Genomic DNA, 20486 nt, shown 5'->3' on the forward strand with positions numbered 1-20486 from the left:
GCAGCCCTTGCTCCCCATCCTCCACCTCACCCGATGGAGGCAACGAGAGGTAATCCGTCTCAAGATGACAAGTCCACTTCTATACTCCCCCAAAGCCACACATGCCCAGAACGCTAAGCATCAGGTTTTAAAGCTGCATTGTTTGTGTCTCTCACATGCTCACGCTCACCGCTTGTATGCCTGGTGTGTGAGAAGGCCGGAAGAACATCTGACCCCTGGGACTGGAGTTACGGGTGACTATAAGCAGCCATGTTGGTGCTGGGAATCGAACCCGAGTCCTCCAGAAGAGCTGCCAGTGCTCTAACCACTGAGCAGTCTCCCCAGCTCTGCTAAGCATTCTTGTCTTAGATTTCCATCTAGCCCCGTTCAGTAACCATTCACTTCACACATGTCTGAGCCTGTTCTCTATGTCCCTTACTGGGGACACAGCTTCTTAGAGACCCCAGTTTAGCAGGGACTGTAGAGTCAGAAGACTGTGAGACATTTGGTGTGATTCACACCGAGTACAGGGTTAGAAGAGAGCCAGGAAAGGCTCCCAGACTAAGTCTACAGCAACGTCCAATCCCACACTCGCTGTCTCTTAATGGGGAATTCTGAAAATATGTTTGGAAATTTGGGGGTGTCTTATTATTGAGAAAGGGTACAGAACTGAGACCCAGAGGACAGAGTAGTTAAACAAGGGCCAAGATGGCAGCAGACACAGAGATGACATGGGATGTGTGACCACAAAAGGCCTTTATAGCTTGATGAGATCACACAAAACAAAAATGATTCGGACCTGGGGAGGGGGTCTGGGGGTAACTCTGGGAGAGGGGCCCAGGTGTGAAGAGGGTGAAGCTTTGGAAGTGGCAGTTCTTCTGAACGGCCGGCCTCTGGAGGAGCTTCAGGGAGGAAGTGCTGGCTTAGCCAGTATTTGCTTTTCTCGGGCAATTGCTGGTCCTGGAGAGGATGGGGCAGGATCAAGAGGAAAGATCACATGAGGTGTGCTGCCAACTGCCCCAAAACACCTCCATCTACAGCTCTCTTGCAACCCTCACCATCGGCCAGGGCTCTGCAAGCTCCTGGCTATGCTGACTCCACCATTAGCACGATGTATTGCCCAAGGTCCAGCGTGCCTCGACTGAAACCTTCCCACGGGAATCTGCATAGCCCTTTAGTTCCAGCTGCAAGTTTTATGAAAACCCAAACCCACAGTGACAGATCAGAGTGCAGACACCTTGTGATATTCTGGTCTTCTGAAGCCTTTAGGAACAGTGGAACGAGGTGCGGTGACTTGTCCAGTATCCCAGGTCAGTGAAGACAAAGGACTTGCATCCTGCTCTCTTGGACCTGGCTCACTGTTTCCTTTCACGTGGGTGACGGCATCAGCGCTCTCCCTGACTTGCCTGTCTCCCGTACTTCAGCCCTGTATTACCCTGGTTTGCACAGGGCCTGTGCTCATCTCATTGCAGACATCTGTGTCTTAGCTAGGGTTTCTATTGCTGGGATAAAGCACCAGGACCAGCAGCTTGGGGAGAAAAGGGTTTGTTTCATCTTATAGCTTGCATTCTATCATCCTGGAAAGTCATGCCAGAAACCTGGAGGCAAGAGCTGATGCAGAGGCCATGGGGGAGCGCCACTTATGAACTTTCCCCTCCTGGCTTGTACAGGCTGCTTTATTATGCCCCTCAGGATCGCCTGCCCAGGGGAGACACCACATCAACAATCAAACAGTACCCTACAGATTTGCTAACAGGCCAATCTTAGAGTCACTTTCTCAGTTGGTCATGTAGAACTAACCAGCACACTCAGTGCCCTCCACTGAAAGCAGCGATTCACCCCTTGGATGCTGGGTATTTAAAAATCACCCAGGAAATGTGTGTTAAGACTGAGGGAAAACATGCCTGAGTCCAGTGTGTGTCCAAGTTCTGGCTACATGTATGTCAACAGAAGCCAAGACACTCTGGGAAGTTACTCAACATTCAGGACCCCAGCTTCCTCCTACGTAGAATAAATAATAACATGGATTCATAGAAAGACAGTGAGATCAGGACCTCAACTTCTCCAGTGATGGATGGATGGATGGGGGTGGGTAGGTAGATGGGGGTTGGGTGGGTGGGTAAGTGGTTGGATGAGTAGGTATGTGGATGGATAAATGAATGGATAGGTAGATGGATGGGTAGATGGATAGATGATGGATGATCATCCTTCTAGCCTAGAAACCCAAGGGCAAGAACATTTTCAATTTGTTTTGTAGCTTTAATATTAGGTAGATCTCAGGAAATGTCTGTGTACCACAAGGTCTGGGCACATGTGTACGGTGGAAGCTACCTATGCCGGCTGACATCTATAAAAGCACAAGCCTACCACTCCAACCTCTCATCTCTCCTTCTACAGTGATGGAAGCAGCCAACGCCAAATGATGATTAAAACCAGGCCTGTGTGTGAAAAGCCCACAGTAGGCAGTGCAGGCGGCATGACTTGGGTGCCAGCTGTCGCTCAGGCTAATACGTGGGACACGGGCAGACCTCCTCGCTCCCAGAGAAGAGCAGCTACTTGAGCTGGAATGATATCATCATCCTAGGAAATGCACCGGCTGGTGAACAAGGGACAGCATGAGCCAGGGGAGGAGGGTGGCAAGCTATTTTCGGAACTAAGAAGAGAAAACTTGAAGCAAATGGAGAGATGAAGCCATGTGTTTGGATCATCTGACTCTTCTGACATCTGGTTCCCATTTTGCCTCTGTCTCCAGACACTGGACACCACCACCCTGGACCTCAGCCTCTAAGACTGCTGTGTGCCACAAGCAGATGACATCCCATTGTTTATGTCTACCCCCTCTCTTGCTTGTTGATGAGAAAGAGACACGTGACCAGGTGGAGGCTGAGACAACTCCTGGGCAGGTTGGCCAGTGAGTGACGACTTGGGCCTCTCACTGGATGGCATTAAGTCTCCTCTGGCCTAAGTGTGTTCTACATTCCTGGGAGTCATAAAGAAAATAGGTCAGTGCCCTAGACATGGGCAGCGGAGCAGGTGTGGAAGAGAAAGGAAAGGCTTGGCTGGAGTTTAAAGAATTAGCAAAGTTGAGCCAGGTGTAGAGAGGCACATGCCTGTCACCCCAGCACCTGGCCATTGGGAGTGGGAGGGCCAAAAGTTCAAAGCCATCTTCAGCTACCTAACAAATTCAAGGCCGGCCCGCTTCATGAGACCCTGTTTCAAAACAACATGAAGGAAAACAGAAGAATTAACATCGGTCCCATGAAATAGGACAGCACTGGTGACTGAGGGAGTCACAAAGGATGAAGTCCAGAGCTCTAGGCAAAAACATGCCACAAAGAATCACAAGGAGCTGGTACTTAAAAATCTCAAGTATGGTTCTGCAGACGTCGCTCATAGTAAAGTGCTTGACTTGTAAGCAAGAAGACTTGAATTCAACCCAGAGAATTAATTAAAAAATAAAATGGGCACAGAGGGCTCACATGAGATGTAATCTCAGCACTAGGGAGGCAGAGACAGTTGGGTCTCTGGAGCTTTCTGGCCATCCTGGTGTGGTTGGAAGGTGAGAAACATCACCCCACAAAGGTAGATGTGCCTGAGAAATGACACTGAGGTTGCCCTCTGACCTACACACGAGTGTTCACAGACACGCGCATGCATGCGTGTGTGCGTGTGCACACACACACGGCCCCAAAGGAGGAGGAGGGGTTGGAACTGTGAGGGCTGAGGCTACAGTGGTAAGCAGGACTCTCTAAGGCACGTTTAAATGTACAAACAACTGGTGACTCCAAGCAGACCAGATCAGAAAACTGTCTCCATGAAGGAAATACTCTGGCGTCACTCATTGCTAAGGTAAAACACCCTGACAAAAGCAACATGGAGGCAGGAGGGTGTTTGGGGTTACAGTTCCAGGTTGTACTCCACCACTGCAGGGAGGTCTCAGTGGCAGGAGCTCCTGGTCACAGCAGTCCAAAGTCAGAAGCAGAGACATAAATGAATCCGCTCACTTGCTTACTAGTGCTCAGTTGGCTTTCTCCTCTCTTGTATAGTTCAGGGTCCCTAAGCCCAGGGAATGGTTCCTCCCACAGTGGGCTGGGTCTTCCCACATCAGGGAAGGCAACCAAGATGGCCTCCCACTAGCATGTCCACGGGTCAACCTGAGGTAAACGATTCTTTTCTGAAACTTTCTTCTTGGATGAGTCGTGTGTCAAGTTGACAGTTAAAGCCAACCATCGCAAGTAAGTCAGCAGAAGGTTGTAGGCCAGAGAGGAAGTGGCTTTTCCCTGCCTTTACTGGTCCTGTTTAAAACCCAGTAGAGAACACTGTCCTCTGTTTTGTCTTTTCAAACGGTATGCTTGTCTCCACTCCGAGGCGCTGAGTCATGTGAGCTAACTTAGGACCAGCTGCAGGGAAATGGAAGCACTCAAGCTCCACACATCCCTCTGAGAAGCTGCAAGACATTATTGAGCAGGCTTTGGCTTTATTCACTAAAAGTAACAAAGTTAAAAAAAAAAAACTTTGCTGAGAAATACAAACTCTTTCACCGTAATAGATGCTGTTTTGATAACAAAACTGTACTTTTCTCAAATACCCAGATGGAAGACCATATGCAAAAAAAATTTTAAAAAAAGAGAAAAAAAAATCTCCAATGAAATTTTTTGATTGGCCATCTGCTAAAATTGGAAAGCAAGCCAGCATCTTCCTGCAGCCTCTATAAAATCCCCACTGAGAAGTTAATTTGCGGCCACACAGCGCCACCTGCTGGTGGGATGTGGGTAAAGACTATGCATGGACCGCAGGGGAACTGGGTGAAACGCGCTCGCTAGTAATCCGTGAGAGAAATCACAAAGCTCCAGATTTCTTTATTGTTTTACAGTGACTCACACCTCCTCTATCACACACACACACACACACACACACACACACACACACGAGTGGGGGGAGACTGGGGGGCAGCGCTGAAGAGGCACCTTCCTGTGTCTGATGATGCTTTGTGTTTTTGGCTTGCGTGTCCAGAAAGTGCATGCTACGGTTCAGCACGCAGATGACCTATCTGAAAAACATGTCAGCACCCTATAATGAGGGTGTCCCTTATACTGCTATATACTTATATACTGCTTATACTTGTTGAGCACCACACAGCATGAGAACCACCTAACACCAGTCATGAACTCCTCGTACAGTGAAGCGCGCTGGACCTGAAGAGGTGTCTAAAGTGCAGGTAAAAGCAAGCTGATGAAGAGCAGTGTTCGGTATAACCCAATGTCTTCAAGAGAACTCTGCATCTGTCACGTGTATTTGCTTGTACACAGGAAAAAGCCGAAAGGATACACACTAAACTGTTGCTTTCTAGTTGGTGGTACTCTTCTGTAGCCCCCCACACACACCTCATTTCAGCTAATAAGTGGGACTTTAAAACAAACTAACAAACAAGGTCTCACTGTGTAGACTCAGGCTGTCCTGAGACTCAACTCACAGCGATGTCCTGCCCCAGCTTCCCAGGTTCTGGGATTAAAAGCAGGTGCCACCTGCAGGCTTCTTTTCCCACTTTAAAAATAAAAATAAAAATAAAGGATGTGTATAGCATTTAGCTACATGTATGTCTGCATGCCAGAAGAGGGCACCAGATCCACTACAGATGGTTGGGAGCCACCATGTGGGTGCTGGGAATTGAACTCGGGACCTTTGGAAGAGCAGTCAGTGCTCTTAACGTCTGAGCCATCTCTCCAGTCTCCTCTATTCACTTTTTATTTCACACAATCATATATTAGCCGAATCCTTAAAGTGAAGACATTATTTTCTGGCAAACCAGAGAAGTCAATAGAAATAATAATGCCAACTTAAAACTCAGGTTTGTAGCTAATAAGGAATGCCCATCGTTAAACTTCCACTGGATGCCCATATGCACTCTGATTAGGAGCGTTTTCCCATTTAGATATTACTGTTGGACCTTAAAGACCCAGGCTTACAGGACTGATTGACAGCCTGTGGTGCCGTTACAGGGTGGAAAGGGGAAGTCCTCCTGGGCAGATACTGTGTTATCTGTTGTCTACCGTCAAGGGAGCTTGTAGAATGCCAGTCTCTCCTTGTTCTGGTTCCCATTGTCATGAGGTGGGCAGGTCCTTCCCATGTTCCTGCCACAATGTGCTACCGCATAAAAAGCCCAAGGCAACTGGGCACAGCCACTAACTGGGACTTGAATTCCCTAAACTATGAGCCAAATAACCGTTTCCCTGTGCAGGTTGGTTGATTGCCTTATGCACTCGTCCTACTGATGGAACACCAGCGCATGCTGATGAAGTAAGGGGTCTGAGGGACGAGGACAGAGACCCCAGAGAGTATGGCACAAGTGTCGGGCCCAAAGGCAGGAGACGGCAAATCATACCAGAATCTGTCCAGTCCTCAGCATCTCAGCTTCAGCCAATGGGCATTGCTGTTACGGGGCTTAAAATGCTACAACAGGAAGCTACTGGGCCATTTCTTAATCTGACCTCTGACTTACTGTGGAGAAAAGTGTCTCCCAGAATAAATGCAGACAACAGGAAAGCCAGAGGCACCTCCTCAGCCCCAGGGAGGCCATTTTCCATTTTCTCCCTTAACTCAAGCTCTTTTCTGAGGCACCTCACCAGTCTCCACAAGTGTCTAGTCCTCTCCTGGTACCACCTAGTAAATCTTTCTCACATGTAACCCTTCTCTCCTCAAGACCCCTGTTTCCATGACAGTTTAAAGTTCTGAGTTTTATGGTGGCCCAGGCTAGCCTTAAACCTTCAGCCCTCCTGCCTTTACCTCCCAGGTACCAGATCACGCGGTAGCGTCTGCCACCATCCCAGCTCCACGCCAGCATGGTCCTCCTCCTTCTCATTTTACTTCTCATCTCTTGTCCCTCCCGTTCTAAAACCTGATCATCCTCACCCCATCTTTTACTGGAAGCATCCGAGAGGCCTCCACTTGTCCATGGTCTTGAGTGGAGTGTGCTTCCGGTTCACCATACTGTCTAATGCTCTCCTTCTAAACCCGACCAACGCCAAACAGCCCATCATTTCCATGCCAGCCACACGGTGTCGGAAATCTGTGCTTTAGTATGTGCTACTTAGGCTTTGTGATGCTCCGAATGATGTCACCCAGAGGCTCTCGTTTCCGGGCGCTTGGTCCCCAGCTGGTGGTGCCAGTTGGGGAAAGGGATCATCCAGCACCCTGCCCCTGCTGCCGTGCTTCCATGACCATTGTCACGCCTTCCTCACCACGATGGATTCTGTCGCCATGGAACGACAAACCAAAATAAACCCTTTTCTCCTCCAAGGGGCTTTTGATCATAGTACATTTTTATTATCACAACAGAAGAGTAGCTAATGCAGCCTTTGACTAATATTTTACTGATGGTAAACACAACAGTCTAAAGTCTGGTCAGAATCTCCTCTACCAGAGAACTCCCTTGATGTTGAGCCAAGTACAGATCAGTGCACCCGTGTGGAGAAACTAAGATCAAAGAAAGCAGCATCCAAACGTGTTAGAAGTGGCGATGCCTGGTACCCGCACAGTACCACTAGCCAGAATGAGGAACATCAGGATTCAGGGAGCATCAGGTGGACCAAGTGTCTTGCCTTAGTAGAAACGGTACAATTAGACTCATACTGGGTATTGCTATAGAAATAAACCTGTAATCGGTTTCCAAGTCACTTACTTTGTGTCCTACAGCACCGTTTAAGATTTGTGTAAGGATACAACAATCTCCATGACTCACATTAGATTTCTTATGCCCCACCCTGTCCACCCTGTGTGTGTTTGTCTCTCTCTCTCTCTCCCTCTTCCTCCCTCCCTCCCTCCCTCCCTCCCTCCCTCCCTCCCTCTCTCTCCCTCCCTCTCTCTCTCTCTCTCTCTCTCCTCCCCTCCCCCTCCCTCTGTGTGTGTGTGTGTGTGTGTGTGTGTGTGTGTGAGAGGGGGGTGAGGTACATATGGAGATCAGAGGACAACTCTCAGGAGTTGGTTTGGGTTTTTCCCACCATGTTGGTCGCAGAAACCGAATTCAGACTTGACAGGTTTGGTGGCAAGCACCGTTACCTGCGAAGACATCACAGCCACCATTTCAGAATATTTTTAAGTAAATAGAACATCTGTGAACTGGAGGATGGCTTTAAGTGATTTAATATATGTGGAACTGAAGTGCCAAATGAGAAAAGAGACAGAAAAATAAATCTGAAGAAATAACAGTTTAGATATTTTCTACATTTTAGGGAAAATATAAATCCACATATAACTTAATGAATCAGAAACATGAGGGAAAATTATGCCCAGAGCACATTTAATCAGAGTCAGCCATACAGCGAACGAATGTGAGGCAGACAGGAAGGTGGCATTCCCCAGTGGAGACAAGCGGTAAAGATGGTAACAGATTTTACACCAAAAATAATATAAACAAAAAATCCCCAAAGCAAACACACAGGAGGGAAGCCTGCGTGCGTCTCTTGTGTTCAATGTTGTGCGGGAGGTCACCCATAGGGCACGAGTAAAAATTAAAGACGACCTTGGTGAAAGGAGGCGGAAGGCGCCAGCTATTCTCAAGTGATAGAAAGACTGACCTACAATCTCATCCACAGTCCCCGTGCGGTATGGGGGAGGGGATCTAGGAACCACCAACAGTCTCAACTGGGAGGGGATTCTAATGCAAGCAGGCTTCTGTGCTATCTAAAAATATCTACCCCCCACAAGACACTTAGAGACTGCAAAGATGAAAACACCTACTTGCCGGTAGAGAAATAGGGCAGACATTGTAATAACTAATTTAACTGGCACCACGGGGAATATGACAGTGGGTCACATCATCTTTTTTTGTATTATATTTTATAAAAAACATGTAAATTGGATTGTGAGAGAAATCAGATACAATCAAATTGAAGAGCCTTTTGAAACAAAACAAACAAAACTGGCAGTGGTGCTCAGAAAGTCAAGGGCAGAAAAGACAGAGACTGAAGGACTATGGCTGCTCAAGGAGGGTGGCAGAAAATGATGGCTCAACCAGCTCAGGGCTTGCAAAGAGACCCCGGAGCAGAAGAGGACATTGCTTAGTCGTCAACAGTATGCCAGTGTCCCCCAGGTCAGCGGCTGCGTACAGGGCACACCGTCAAGGACACAGGAAACGGAACAAACTGTCCTAACTTTATAACGTCTTATGAGCCTAAAATCATTTCAAATACTTTAGAAACTAAAGGCAAAATACACTTTCAGATGAGATAAGAGAATTTGCCACCGTCGTCAGAGTGCTGGATGTTAAAGATATGTGGTAATTATCAAAGCCAAATATATTCCGTTTTCAGTTTCCTTAAAATAAGCAACTTTTCAGCTGGCCTGGGGGCACATATCTGTCATCTTAGAAGTTGGGGGGCAGGGTTGCACATTTGAGACCAACTTGGACTTCATTAGACAAACAAAACAAAACCTAATTATTGAATAATAGTAATTATTATAACAATTTAAAATGTAGCATTCATGATTAAAGATATTGCAAAAAGCATATAGGTTGAGGGTAGGAACAGGTCTGTGCTACTTAAAGTTACTTGACTTTTAGGAATATAGTAATAATTAATGGAAAATATAAGTTAAAAATGTTTTGAAAAGACTACACTACAGGATTAGAATTAAAAACTGAAACCATTTTTAAATATATGTACTTAATAAGACTAAAGAAGAGACAAAGTAATATGTTTTTAAAAATCAAATAATGTAAACAAGACAAAATACAAGATAATTAGCAAGACTTCAGACCCAAATTCAAGACAACATTACACATTAAGTATAGTGGATTACAAACAATAATTAAAAGATACTTACTGTCAAGCAGGATAAAAGATGATAATCTGTCTAGATACTTTCAACAAAAGCATTTTGAAATGTGGATAGTTTGAAATTAAAGAATAGAAAAGTGTATCATGGAAACGCTAAGACAATAAAAGCTGGAAGGTACCTGTCTGGTAGAATCAGGACATGAAAATCTTCTTAGAACGGAGTCTAACCACTAAACTAAGAAAATTTCAAAATGTTTACACAGAGCACTGACAGAATTTAAAGAAGAAATGTGATTCTAACCATAGTTGAAAATTTTAGTAATTAAGGGAATAAAATATATCAGTTAAGAAGGGCAGATTATTAGAAAAACTAACTCAACCTGACATTTAGAGCATGCTATATCGGCCACACCAGAATAAGACCATTTCAAGTGTATACAAAAATGTTTATCAAGACAACCAAATAGCATATGAATAGAAAATTTCAGGAACTAGAGAGATGGTTCAGAGGTTGAGAACATTAACTGCTCTTCCAGTGGCCCTGAGTTCAAGTCCCAGCAACCACATGGTGGCTCACAACCATCTGTAATGGGAGCCGATGCCCTCTTCTGGTGAGTTTTAAGACACTGTACTGTCAAATATAAAATAAATAAATCTAAAAATCTGTTTAAAAATCAACAACTTTTAAAAGACTGAGGGACCAGCACCATGGTTTAGCAGGAGAAGGTGCCTGCTGCCAAGTCTGACATCCTGAGTTCAATTTTGTGAACAAGGTAGGAAGAAAATATCAACATGTTCCCTCTGACCTCCACACACACCATGACATGTGAGCACCCCACCCCAACATAACACAAACAAATTAATGTGTAATTAATAAATTAACCATGCTGTCTGAGTTAGGGTTTTACTGCCATAAACAGACACATGACCAAGGCAACTCTTATAAGGACAGCATTTAATTGGGGCTGGCTTACAGGTTCAGAGGTTCAGTCCATTATCATCAAGGTAGGAACATGGCAGCATCCAGGCAGGTATGGTGCAGGAGGAGCTGAGAGTTCTATAACTTGATCTGAAGGCTGCTAGGAGAAGACTGACTCCCAGGCAGCTAGAATGAGGGTTTTAAAACCCACACCCACTGTGACTCACTTCCTCCAACAAGGCCATGCTCACACACCTCCTAATAGAGCCACTCCCTGGGCCAAGTGTATTCCAATCACCACGCATAGCATATACAAATTAAAGAGCTTGAGGTGATAAACTATATGATTCCCAACACAAAATAAAATTGAAATCAACAACAGAAAGTACTTTGAAAATATAGAATAATTGGAAAACCAAACAATACATTCATAAATAACTCACATGCAAAAGTCTCAAAGAATAGCAGAGAATACTAAGTGATACTAGACTTATCAAATATAAAACTACCTGAGATATCTTCAAAGCAAAACAGACAGAAAAACGTATTGTCTTAAGGTATTGTCTTAAGCTGGGAGGAAATCATACCATAGAGACCCTGCCTCAAAGCATTGTGGGAAGAGAGAAAGCATTCTGCTTGTCACAGACCTAGCAGAAATAAAGATATTTTTGAAGAAATGCTCAGGCCACACCTTCTGACCAGCACAATGAACCCTGGGAATCTCCTTCTGGGAAAGGAAAAGAACCAGACAGAAGGAGAACTTGTCTCTCAGAAAGAGATTGCACATAACAACTTGTAGACAAGCATGCAAAATGGCACGGAGGAAGCCCAGACAGCGACAGGTCAGTGGTGGGTGGGACCATACTTGGACAGGGCTACTTGCCTGTGTGCAACCTTGACCCTCTACTTAAAATTTGATCTCACACTTCAGCACCTTTGAGGGCGTTGTTCGATCTCTCTGCCCCTCTTCCAGTGGGACCAAACCGAATACATTTCTCTCAATGTTTTTTCTCTGCTTTCAATGTTTGATTTGGCTCTTTTAATTGTCTTACTGAGGAGGGATACACTGGGAGCACAAGGTGTGGGGTAACACACGGTACATCCTCCCACCACAGTTATTCACATAATAGTGAGGTTCTGATATTTGGATATATTACAGGCGCGATGGAATATGCCTTTAATCCCAACACTTGGGGAGCAGAGACAGGTGGACTTCTGTGAGCTCAGTGCCAGCCTGATCTACATGTAGAGTCCAGGACAGCCAGGGCTACGTAGTGATGCTCTGTCTCAGGAGGAGGACCAGGAGAAGGATGGGGAGAAAGGGAAAAGAAACAAGGCTTTAAATATCAAAAAGAACATGAAAAGGAAATATAACTAAATCTGAGCATAGTAGCCACGCTTGCATTTCTAGCACTCACACAGCAAGACCCCTTCTTAGGAAGAAACCAAACAAGGCATTAAAAGGAAACACAGTTATACCCCCCAGAGCAGCAAAAACCAAAAGGCCTTACAGTGTCAAGTATGTAACAGCTACGGCTGTGGAAGCTGCTGGGAGATGAGGAATTGCTACTTCTGCTGGTGAGAACGAGAGTCCCAAAGGTAACATGATCCTAAGATCCCCAGGATCCCGTGCATCTACAAGTAACCTACAGGCTAACAGTCAGGGCAGCTTTGCTTTGTCCCCAGCTGGAAATAAAGGCAAATGACTATCAACTGCAGGATGGGTCTGTGCGGTGTGGTGATTTCACGTCATGGAACGCCTGTCAGCCCTACAAATGCCAAACACACAACCTGGCTGCATCTTAAGGCATTATTGACAGCTTTTATTTACTTTCCTATCTGCAGTGAGAGGCCTGAGGACTGTCCGAAAGGACTCACACAAGGGCTGTGTGAACGGATGGTGGCCCTGCTTGTCTCACTAGGTCTTAAGTACAGCTGGATTTAGACTTAACTGTTTGATCCTTAACACAGAGAGTTGTAGGGACCTGGAGGGAAGGGGGAGCAAAGTCATGAGTGAAAATGGAAGTGCTGATACTATTTTTAAAATTAACTTTATTGAAGCAAAGTTTACACATAATAAATACACCGGAGGCAATGAGTACACAGATTCACATGTTCACCATCTGTCTGTCTGTCTGTCTGTCTGTATCTATCTATCTATCTATCTATCTATCGATCGATCGATCGATCGATCGATCTATCTATCTATCTACCTATCTATCTATCTATCTATTGCAGTGCTGGAGACCAAACCCAGGGTCTCACACACACAGGGCAAGGTATCTACCCATGAACTTCTAGTCCCAGTGCCTCTCTTGAAAAATGAGCAAGCTATTTTTGAGTTTGGTAAATCTTAATCTTATTTCTAGTTCTAGATTTTTATATTAGGCCTCCAAACAACATTAAGGCATTTGAACAGACTCTAGGCCTCAGTATTAGCTCCAGATTTAAATCATACTTCTTGAGCAGACTCCATAATTTCTCAAAGCCTCGGTTTTCTCATCTGTAGAATGGGGAGATTCATAAACCTGATGTCATAAAATCATTTCTAGGGTTACAAGAAATCATGTTAAGCTGCAAGCACTATGCCCAGATTATATAAAACCACTAAAAGTAGCTGATCCATTTGTTGCTCTTAACCTGGAATTCATAGTTACGGCTTGGAAGTCCACCCCTAAGATTCCCCTGAAACGCCCATTCCACCTGTGGGCTCCACACCTCCTCCATCTCCCTGGTTTGCTGGCTCCCTGTCTCCCCGGTCCAGCTCTAGCTCCGCCTCTTTCCAGTTCACCCTCCTGTCGCCCTGTTGGGTGCACAAGCTGTCACTCAGCTTCCTGGTGCCCCAGTAGGCCCCGCCCCAAACTCACGGACTGGGACACAGCTGCAGGACGGTGTGCCATCTACCTGAGTAACGAAGAGCTGGAACTCCTCAGGCAGAATCCACGAGCGGGGGTAGAAGTTGTACTCCTCCGGAAACAGGTTCTGCATGATCCTCAGCGCTCTGCTCAAGGTGATTTTACGCACCATCTCGGTCATGCCTGGGGAGAGGAGAAGTTGTGAGGCTCGACCACTAGGATTAGGAGGATCTTAAAGGAAGGAGAATCAGTAGATTCATTCCCCTTAATCCGGGGGTGGGGGATGGTGTAAGGGCAAGTTTTCCCCTCCTATCTGAGCCTCTGTCTAAGAATATCCTTTGTCATTTTGGTGGGTAATGCAGTGCTATCGTGCACTTAGAACTGAGCCCCCTCTTTAATGCGTGTCCAGCACACATTATTTCTTGGATCTTTTCTATCCTGTTCCCCGGGGAAGATTATCTGGTGGACTCTGGTGGCATTATGAGAAACCTAAGTAAGCTGCTTTGCTTTAATCTTCCGTGGTTATTAAAGGAGTGAAATAGAAAAACACACACCTCTCAGCATAAGATCTCTCTCCTTGAATCAAGGACAGGGAGTGGAAGAGCGTCCATGGCCTAACGTACAGCAGCACTGCCTGTGGAATGGCGCTGAGGGACCGGGTCCTGTCCTGGGCATCTCCCGGCTCTCTAGAATGTTTCTCTTAAGAATACGTGGACATTTTGATCTTTGTGTGTGTGCTCGTGTTCATGCGGGTGGGTGAGCACATCTGGTTGCACATCTGGAAGGCAACCTTGGGTGTGGTGTCATTGCTCAGGAGCTCTCCACCTATGTGTGTGTGTGTAGCCTGTGACAGTTGTTTGAGTCTTCATTGTTCTCCATTTTATTCACTGAGGCAGGGTCTCTCACCAAACCCAGAGCTCCACGATGCGGTTGGTCTAGCCAGCCACTTGGCTCTGGGGATCTTCTGTTTTCCAAGCATCTGGATTACATGTGCGTAGACCACCATGCCCAGCAGATATTAACATGGGTTCCGGGGATCTGAAGTCCAGCCTTAATGTTTACACAACAAGAGCATTTCTTGCTGAGACATCTCAGTCCTACGCCTCATTTTTAAGAAATAGGGTCTCTCATTGATCTGGAGCCCAATTAATTAGACTAGGTGGGTTGGCAGGGAGCCCCGAGGATCTGCCTCCCCGGCACTGGGACTACGAGTACACTCGCTACCACATCTGGCCCTATGATGTAGATTTTGACGAGCAAACACGGGTCTTCACACGTTGTCATGGAGGACACTGGCATCCTTTGCATGCGGCTCAGGTAGATGTGAGGAATGGTGTCTTCTCACGCTGCAACCCTGCCCAGGGTCATCTGGGCTTCCACAGAGGGAAGCTCATGCTCCGAGAATAAATACTTGAACAGAAGTGAGAGAACTGCAGGCTCCGTGTCCTTTAGGCGGCAGGCCCCATAGGCCCCTGTTCTCTGCCTGATTTTAAGACAACCTCTGCTCACTTGAGAGCCTCCCTGGGCTCAGGAGTCCTCTGTGACTTCCAGTGGATGCTCTAAGTCTGCTTTTCTCTGCTAAAAAGTTTGGCTCCACTCCACAGCTGAGGGGTTCTATGTGTCTTTCTGACCTCCGTGTTTGTAACTTATCTTTTGCTCCTTGTGGCTACCTGAGCCACACACAAAGAGCTGAGGCTTTGGCCCCATTCTTTCTCATGTTCCACCTCTGTCCATACTTGTCTCCATTCCTCCTAGCCTGCCCAAAGGGTTAGAATCTCACCACCTATGAGTATAGCTGGCATCAGGGTTCCTGCCACTTACTACCAGACACTTGAGGCCGACCGCCTCCCTGGGTTACTCATAGAGATCTACCCTAAACATCTATGATGGCAGTTCCCCTGACTCAAGCCACAGCTTGACTTGATACCACGTGCTTGCCTCTATCCCTGGGTTCATCTGTTGCAGGCCTGAGGGGGTCTTATCTCCTTGGAGTCAACAAAGAAGAGAGGTTGATCCTCGCATCACACGCTGAGCTATGTTTGAAGCACTGTTCGATCCAAGCACCATTTATAACCATAACTCCTGTCATTAAATTAGGAGTCACGTTACAACTCCCGAACACCAAATAACTCTTTCCTGGCCCGTCTTCTATTTTCATCACTGTAGCTCACCTTCTGTGCTGACAGCACCTCTGCTTCTTACCCGAGTCCATTTCCTCTCTCCATGGCCTCTAATGTGACCCTCTGGCTAACCTTTCTAAAGTGTGAGCTGGCCTATGTCACACTTTGGCTTAAACTGACTTTTGTTGTTTACTTACTCTAGGGCATATGCCATGTGTAGAAAATGCACATTTAGAAAAATGGGATGTGTGTAAAGCAGGAGATAAACCCAGACACACTGTCAGTCGGTCCTGGCTGGAATTGGCCCCCTACCTTGGCAGTTTTCTGTCTGTTCAAGTTGGAGGGCTCAGCAGCACTGTTCCCTACCTGGAGGTTTTCAAGGCTGCCGTGTCATTACAGTTAATTAACTGCTGTTTGCAAAGAGGAAAATTACGTGTTCCAGTCACTGGCATGTTGAACAGAAGAAGGAGCAGGCTTGCCTTTGGAATGAATGTTCTTGTGTGAAGCTGTTCCTTTGGGAGGTCCCCTTCCTCTGTATTTCATTTTCCTTATGTAGACCCTGAGCTACCTCATCCTCAGCCATCGGGAGACAGGACAGAAAGAAAATGGATAGGCAACCTCACCTGATAAATTGTGAATCACTCTGCCAATGCAAAGTGTTTTCTCCCACAGTCCCCCACCCCAAAGTCCATTTGTTGTTGTTGTTTTGTTTTGTTTTGTTTTGTTTTTTTAGCCTTTTTTGTGAGCAGCAAGACAGAAGTAAATAGTAGCTGTTGGGATTCTGTAAACCCCACCCCACAGTTACCTGGCCAGGTATGCTCCGCCCCAGTGACCTGACACTATAAAAGGGGCTGCTCGCCCCCTCCTCTCTCTTGTGTTCTTGCTCTTTGCTCTCCTGCTCTTGTTTTACCCCCACTTCCCTCCTCTCTCCATTCTCTTCCCCCTCTCTCTCCCCATGCTCATGACCGGCCTCTACTTCTCTCCTCTCTTCTCTCTCTCTCTCTCTGCCTCTACTACCCACTTAACTCCCCTCCCCATGACCTGAATAAAGTCCATTCTGTACTATACAGTCTTGTGTCTGGTCCCTCAGAGGGAAGGGATTCCCAACATGGGTCCCCCAGAGGCGTCTCCTTTGTCCTCCCTTGCCCCAGGCCTCGCCGCGCCTCCATGAAGCATATCCACCCCACTCCCTTCATCTCTTCCTAACATTCTATAAAAACATCAGTATCGAGAGCATTAAATCAGTGTGCAAGGACCCTGGCTCTAAGGCTCACTCCTGATAACAAAACCCTTTCTCCTCTCTGAGGATAAATTTGACCTTGGGAAAACTTCTAGCTCTGCTCTCCTCAAAACAAACAAACAAATAAATAAAAATAAAGATGGGGTGTCTACTATGTTGAGAAAGAACAGGGCACACGGTTAGCAGGAACTCGGATTGGTAAGCCATGAGAGCGCCCAGTAGGAAGTCTTATAACAGCACACAGCAGCAAGTCTTATAACTCAGCGTAAGCCTTGCAGAATTACGAAAGATGCTGGCATCTGTGGGTACCCAAGCCAAGTCGGATGTGGACCTTGTCTCCTCGTCTCGCCCTAAGGACTTTCTATCTACTCCCAAGGAGCTGGGATTACAGGTGGGCCACCATGCCTGGAGTGCTGGGGATTTGAACTCTGGTCCTCATGCTTGCACAGGAAGCTCTTAGCCCTGAGCCACTTCCTGAGCCCCTAACTCATGTTCTTGGGCCAGTGGAAACTGTGCTGAGAAAACATATCCTTAACGGGTGAGGGCCCAGTCTACGCCTTCAGACCCTCAGGAGCGTTAGTTCTCAGGACTCCCCATTGCCTTCCTCTCCATGGCAACAGCAAAAGATGGCCAGAGACTCTCAGTTAAGAGTCCTCGAGTTTGATCTGAAAACAGTGCCGTGTTCTTGTGGAAGACTGTACTCTGACCTTGGGTCTAGGGCGACTTCGAAAGGCCAACAATGACTTCAGATACCTGGAAATTTGTTCACTTGACCGGAGAGTATGTCACTGTCGCGGAATGAAACTCCATGCCAGTAGATGTCACAAGGCAAGCGCCGGCCAAATGGGAACTAGAAGAAGAGAGAACATGTGATTCTTAGTAAGAAGAGAGGCGCAGCCGCCACACTGGGGGCTCAGGATTTACAAATGACACTCGGCAAACACCCCACATTTTTATCCTCGAGGCAGGTGTGTAAAGCAGAGGAACATGCTCACACAGGGAACAAGGCTGTAGTGGAGACGCTCCTGGTTTGGCAAGTGCTGTGTTGCCTTAATGAGCCGCATGCTTGCTTTATAAATAATTATTCTCGTTTTACTTATTAAAAACTTAGGAGGGCTGAAAGAAGTCTCTTAATGTGTTCCAGTTCATGCATGGCTTGTGTGTGTGTGTGTGTGTGTGTGTGTGTGTGTGTGTGTGAAGGGGTATGATGATAGTGGTAGTCAGAATTTGATAAGAGAACCCAAATCCTAAGCCCACACCCACACTTCCTTTTCTTTCTCTGAAAATGGCGATCTTTAATCTAGTCTTATAAAGTAAGTGGAGACATTCACTCTCTCCCTCCCCTGCCTCACACACAGCATCTCCTCTCTCCTTCTCCCTGCTCCTCCCCCCACCCCAGTCGCAGGATGTGTCCTCAGTTGGTGAGACAATTCCTGGGCCTAGGTGCAAATGTTTGAATTCATACATGAATGAGCTAGGCGTGGTCACCTGACCCAAGATGAGCTAAAAGAATCTGCCTTCCAGGAATGTGGGGGTCAGAGATGTCAGGCAACCTCTGCTGGCCTGTGGACCCAGAGCAATGAAAAGACAAAGATGAACAGCTGGAGATGACTGCGTGGGAAAAAGAAGGGACAGCCAGTCTGGTGAGAGAGAGAAACGGCCATGTCTCTCAGACACAGATGGAGAGAGGGAGGCTGCTTGGGCCTGGTGCTCTCCCAGCCTGGCTGCCTGTTGTGCCAGTGGCTTTCCTCCTGTAAGTCCTGCCTCTTCCCAGTGGTCTAAGTTCCTCCTTGGCACAAGCTCCAGGGTTTCAATTATTTTCAGGGAGAAAGCCTCTGACTGAGACAAAAAGGCCTGTTCTCTCTGCTCTGTTTGGCCACCCTCAATATCATTAGCGAGTTCTGCATCTGTAGATGAACCTCTTTAAAATGTGACTCCGGCGGCCTCATTAAAGGGGAGCCTAAGGACCTGCCAGCTCATATTTAGAACCTGCTTGTTAAAAGTCTAAATAAAAAGAGATGGTCATACATTAAATGAAGCCCCTCGAGGTTCTCATTTTGAGATGACACTTTGTCAGAACATCTATCTCTGTGAGCTGAGGGCCACATCTGATGGAACTGCACGGCACAGCCGATGAAGAATCGTAAGCCAGACTTCCAACCGTCCCGGTTAACAGCAGGGCCGGGTAGTCGAGGCCTTTAAATCAGCTAAGTGGCTGCAGAGCTGCGCCCCAGCGAGGCATATGCTGCTACATCTACGAGCACAAACAACCTCTATCTATAATTTACAGCTTTTTGTTCATTTTCCTTGCTTCCAGTGGGTGCCCAGTTATTTATTCAGTAGCCATTAGCATGAAGTGTTGGAACATACGCTACCTTCTTTTGGCTGTTAGATGCTAAAATAGAAAGGAAAAGACAGCTGGACGGAGGCTCTAAAATGTGGATTGTCCAAACAACCCGACCATAACTGCAGTGACTGTGGTGCCCGTCATGAGTGACCAACAGCAGCTCTGTGCTAGTCTGCGGCCTAATGACACTTTCTACCAATACCGATACTTGATAACTTTTATAAATCTAGGCATGGTGGCTCACTCCCATACTTGAGGAACTTGGTGCAAGACTGTCATGAGCTTGAGGTCATCCTGGCCTACAGAATTGAGTTCCAATCTAGCCTGGGCTACAGAGTAAGACCTGGTCTTATAAAAACGAAAACAACAAAAGACAGCACAAAACTAAGGAAGGATTAAAAACAAATACCTTTAGCTCAACAAGTCTTGTTATTGTTTTGTTTTGTTTTAAGAGAGGCTTTCTCTGTGTGGCCTTAGCTGTCCTGGAACTTGCTCTGTAGACCAGGCTGGCCTTGAATTCATCAATAGCCACCCGCATCTGCCACCCAAGTGCTGCGATTAAAGGCATGTGCCACCACTGCCAGGAGCTCATTAAGTCTTAAAAGGCCACATTTGTTCAATAACTGTCATGTTCCAGACTCTAATGTAGGTGCTAGGAATGCAGAACAGCACAGATTTAAAGCCGTTCAGAGCTTGAACATATCCAACAGTAAAAGGCTGAGATTGAGAAGAAGGGGAGATCATCCCTGTCCACTCTCCTGCCGTTCAGCACAGGGTTAACAAAACCAGGGCACCAGGCAAATGAAACTAAGGACATTCTCGCTGGGAATGGAGTAGGAAAATGCCCCCGTTTGTGGATGACAGGATTCTGTATATAGGAAACCCTAGAGACTGCATGAAAAGCTTACAGAAAATCAAGGAAACCATGACATGAAACCCAAAGAACAAAATACTTAAGAATTAACTTGGGAAGGGCGTAAATGTGAAAACTGCAAAATGTTCCTCAAGGAAATTAATGAAACTTCAAATAAAGGGAAGAAAATTTCATTTCACAGGTTGGAAACAAAATATTATTTAAGATGTTAATACAGTACTATCCAAAGGGAGCTATAGATTTAATGTCTCTACCAAAACAGCCATGACTTGGTTTGGGCAATAAACAGAAAAGATAATCTTATAGTTAAATGGAATGACAAGAATCTCTAAATTGACCAAAACAACCTCGAGAAAAATAAACCCAGTGGGAGACC

General features: G+C 46.3%; 1 protein-coding gene across 1 annotated transcript in view; it reads right to left on the reverse strand.

Moving 5' to 3' along the window:
- Nucleotides 1–20486, reverse strand: part of TTLL11 (tubulin tyrosine ligase like 11) — a 220079-nt gene that overhangs the window by 171817 nt on the left and 27776 nt on the right. Inside the window, exons 2-3 of the mRNA XM_080927546.1 lie at nucleotides 17643–17739; nucleotides 13579–13712 (exon numbers count right to left, since the gene is read on the reverse strand). Coding sequence (XP_080783672.1) covers nucleotides 13579–13712; nucleotides 17643–17739 — 231 coding nt within the window. The remainder of the gene's footprint in view (nucleotides 1–13578; nucleotides 13713–17642; nucleotides 17740–20486) is intronic.

The sequence above is a fragment of the Micromys minutus genome (assembly GCF_963924665.1).
Source record: "Micromys minutus genome assembly, chromosome: 13".
Taxonomy (NCBI): Eukaryota; Metazoa; Chordata; class Mammalia; order Rodentia; family Muridae; genus Micromys; species Micromys minutus.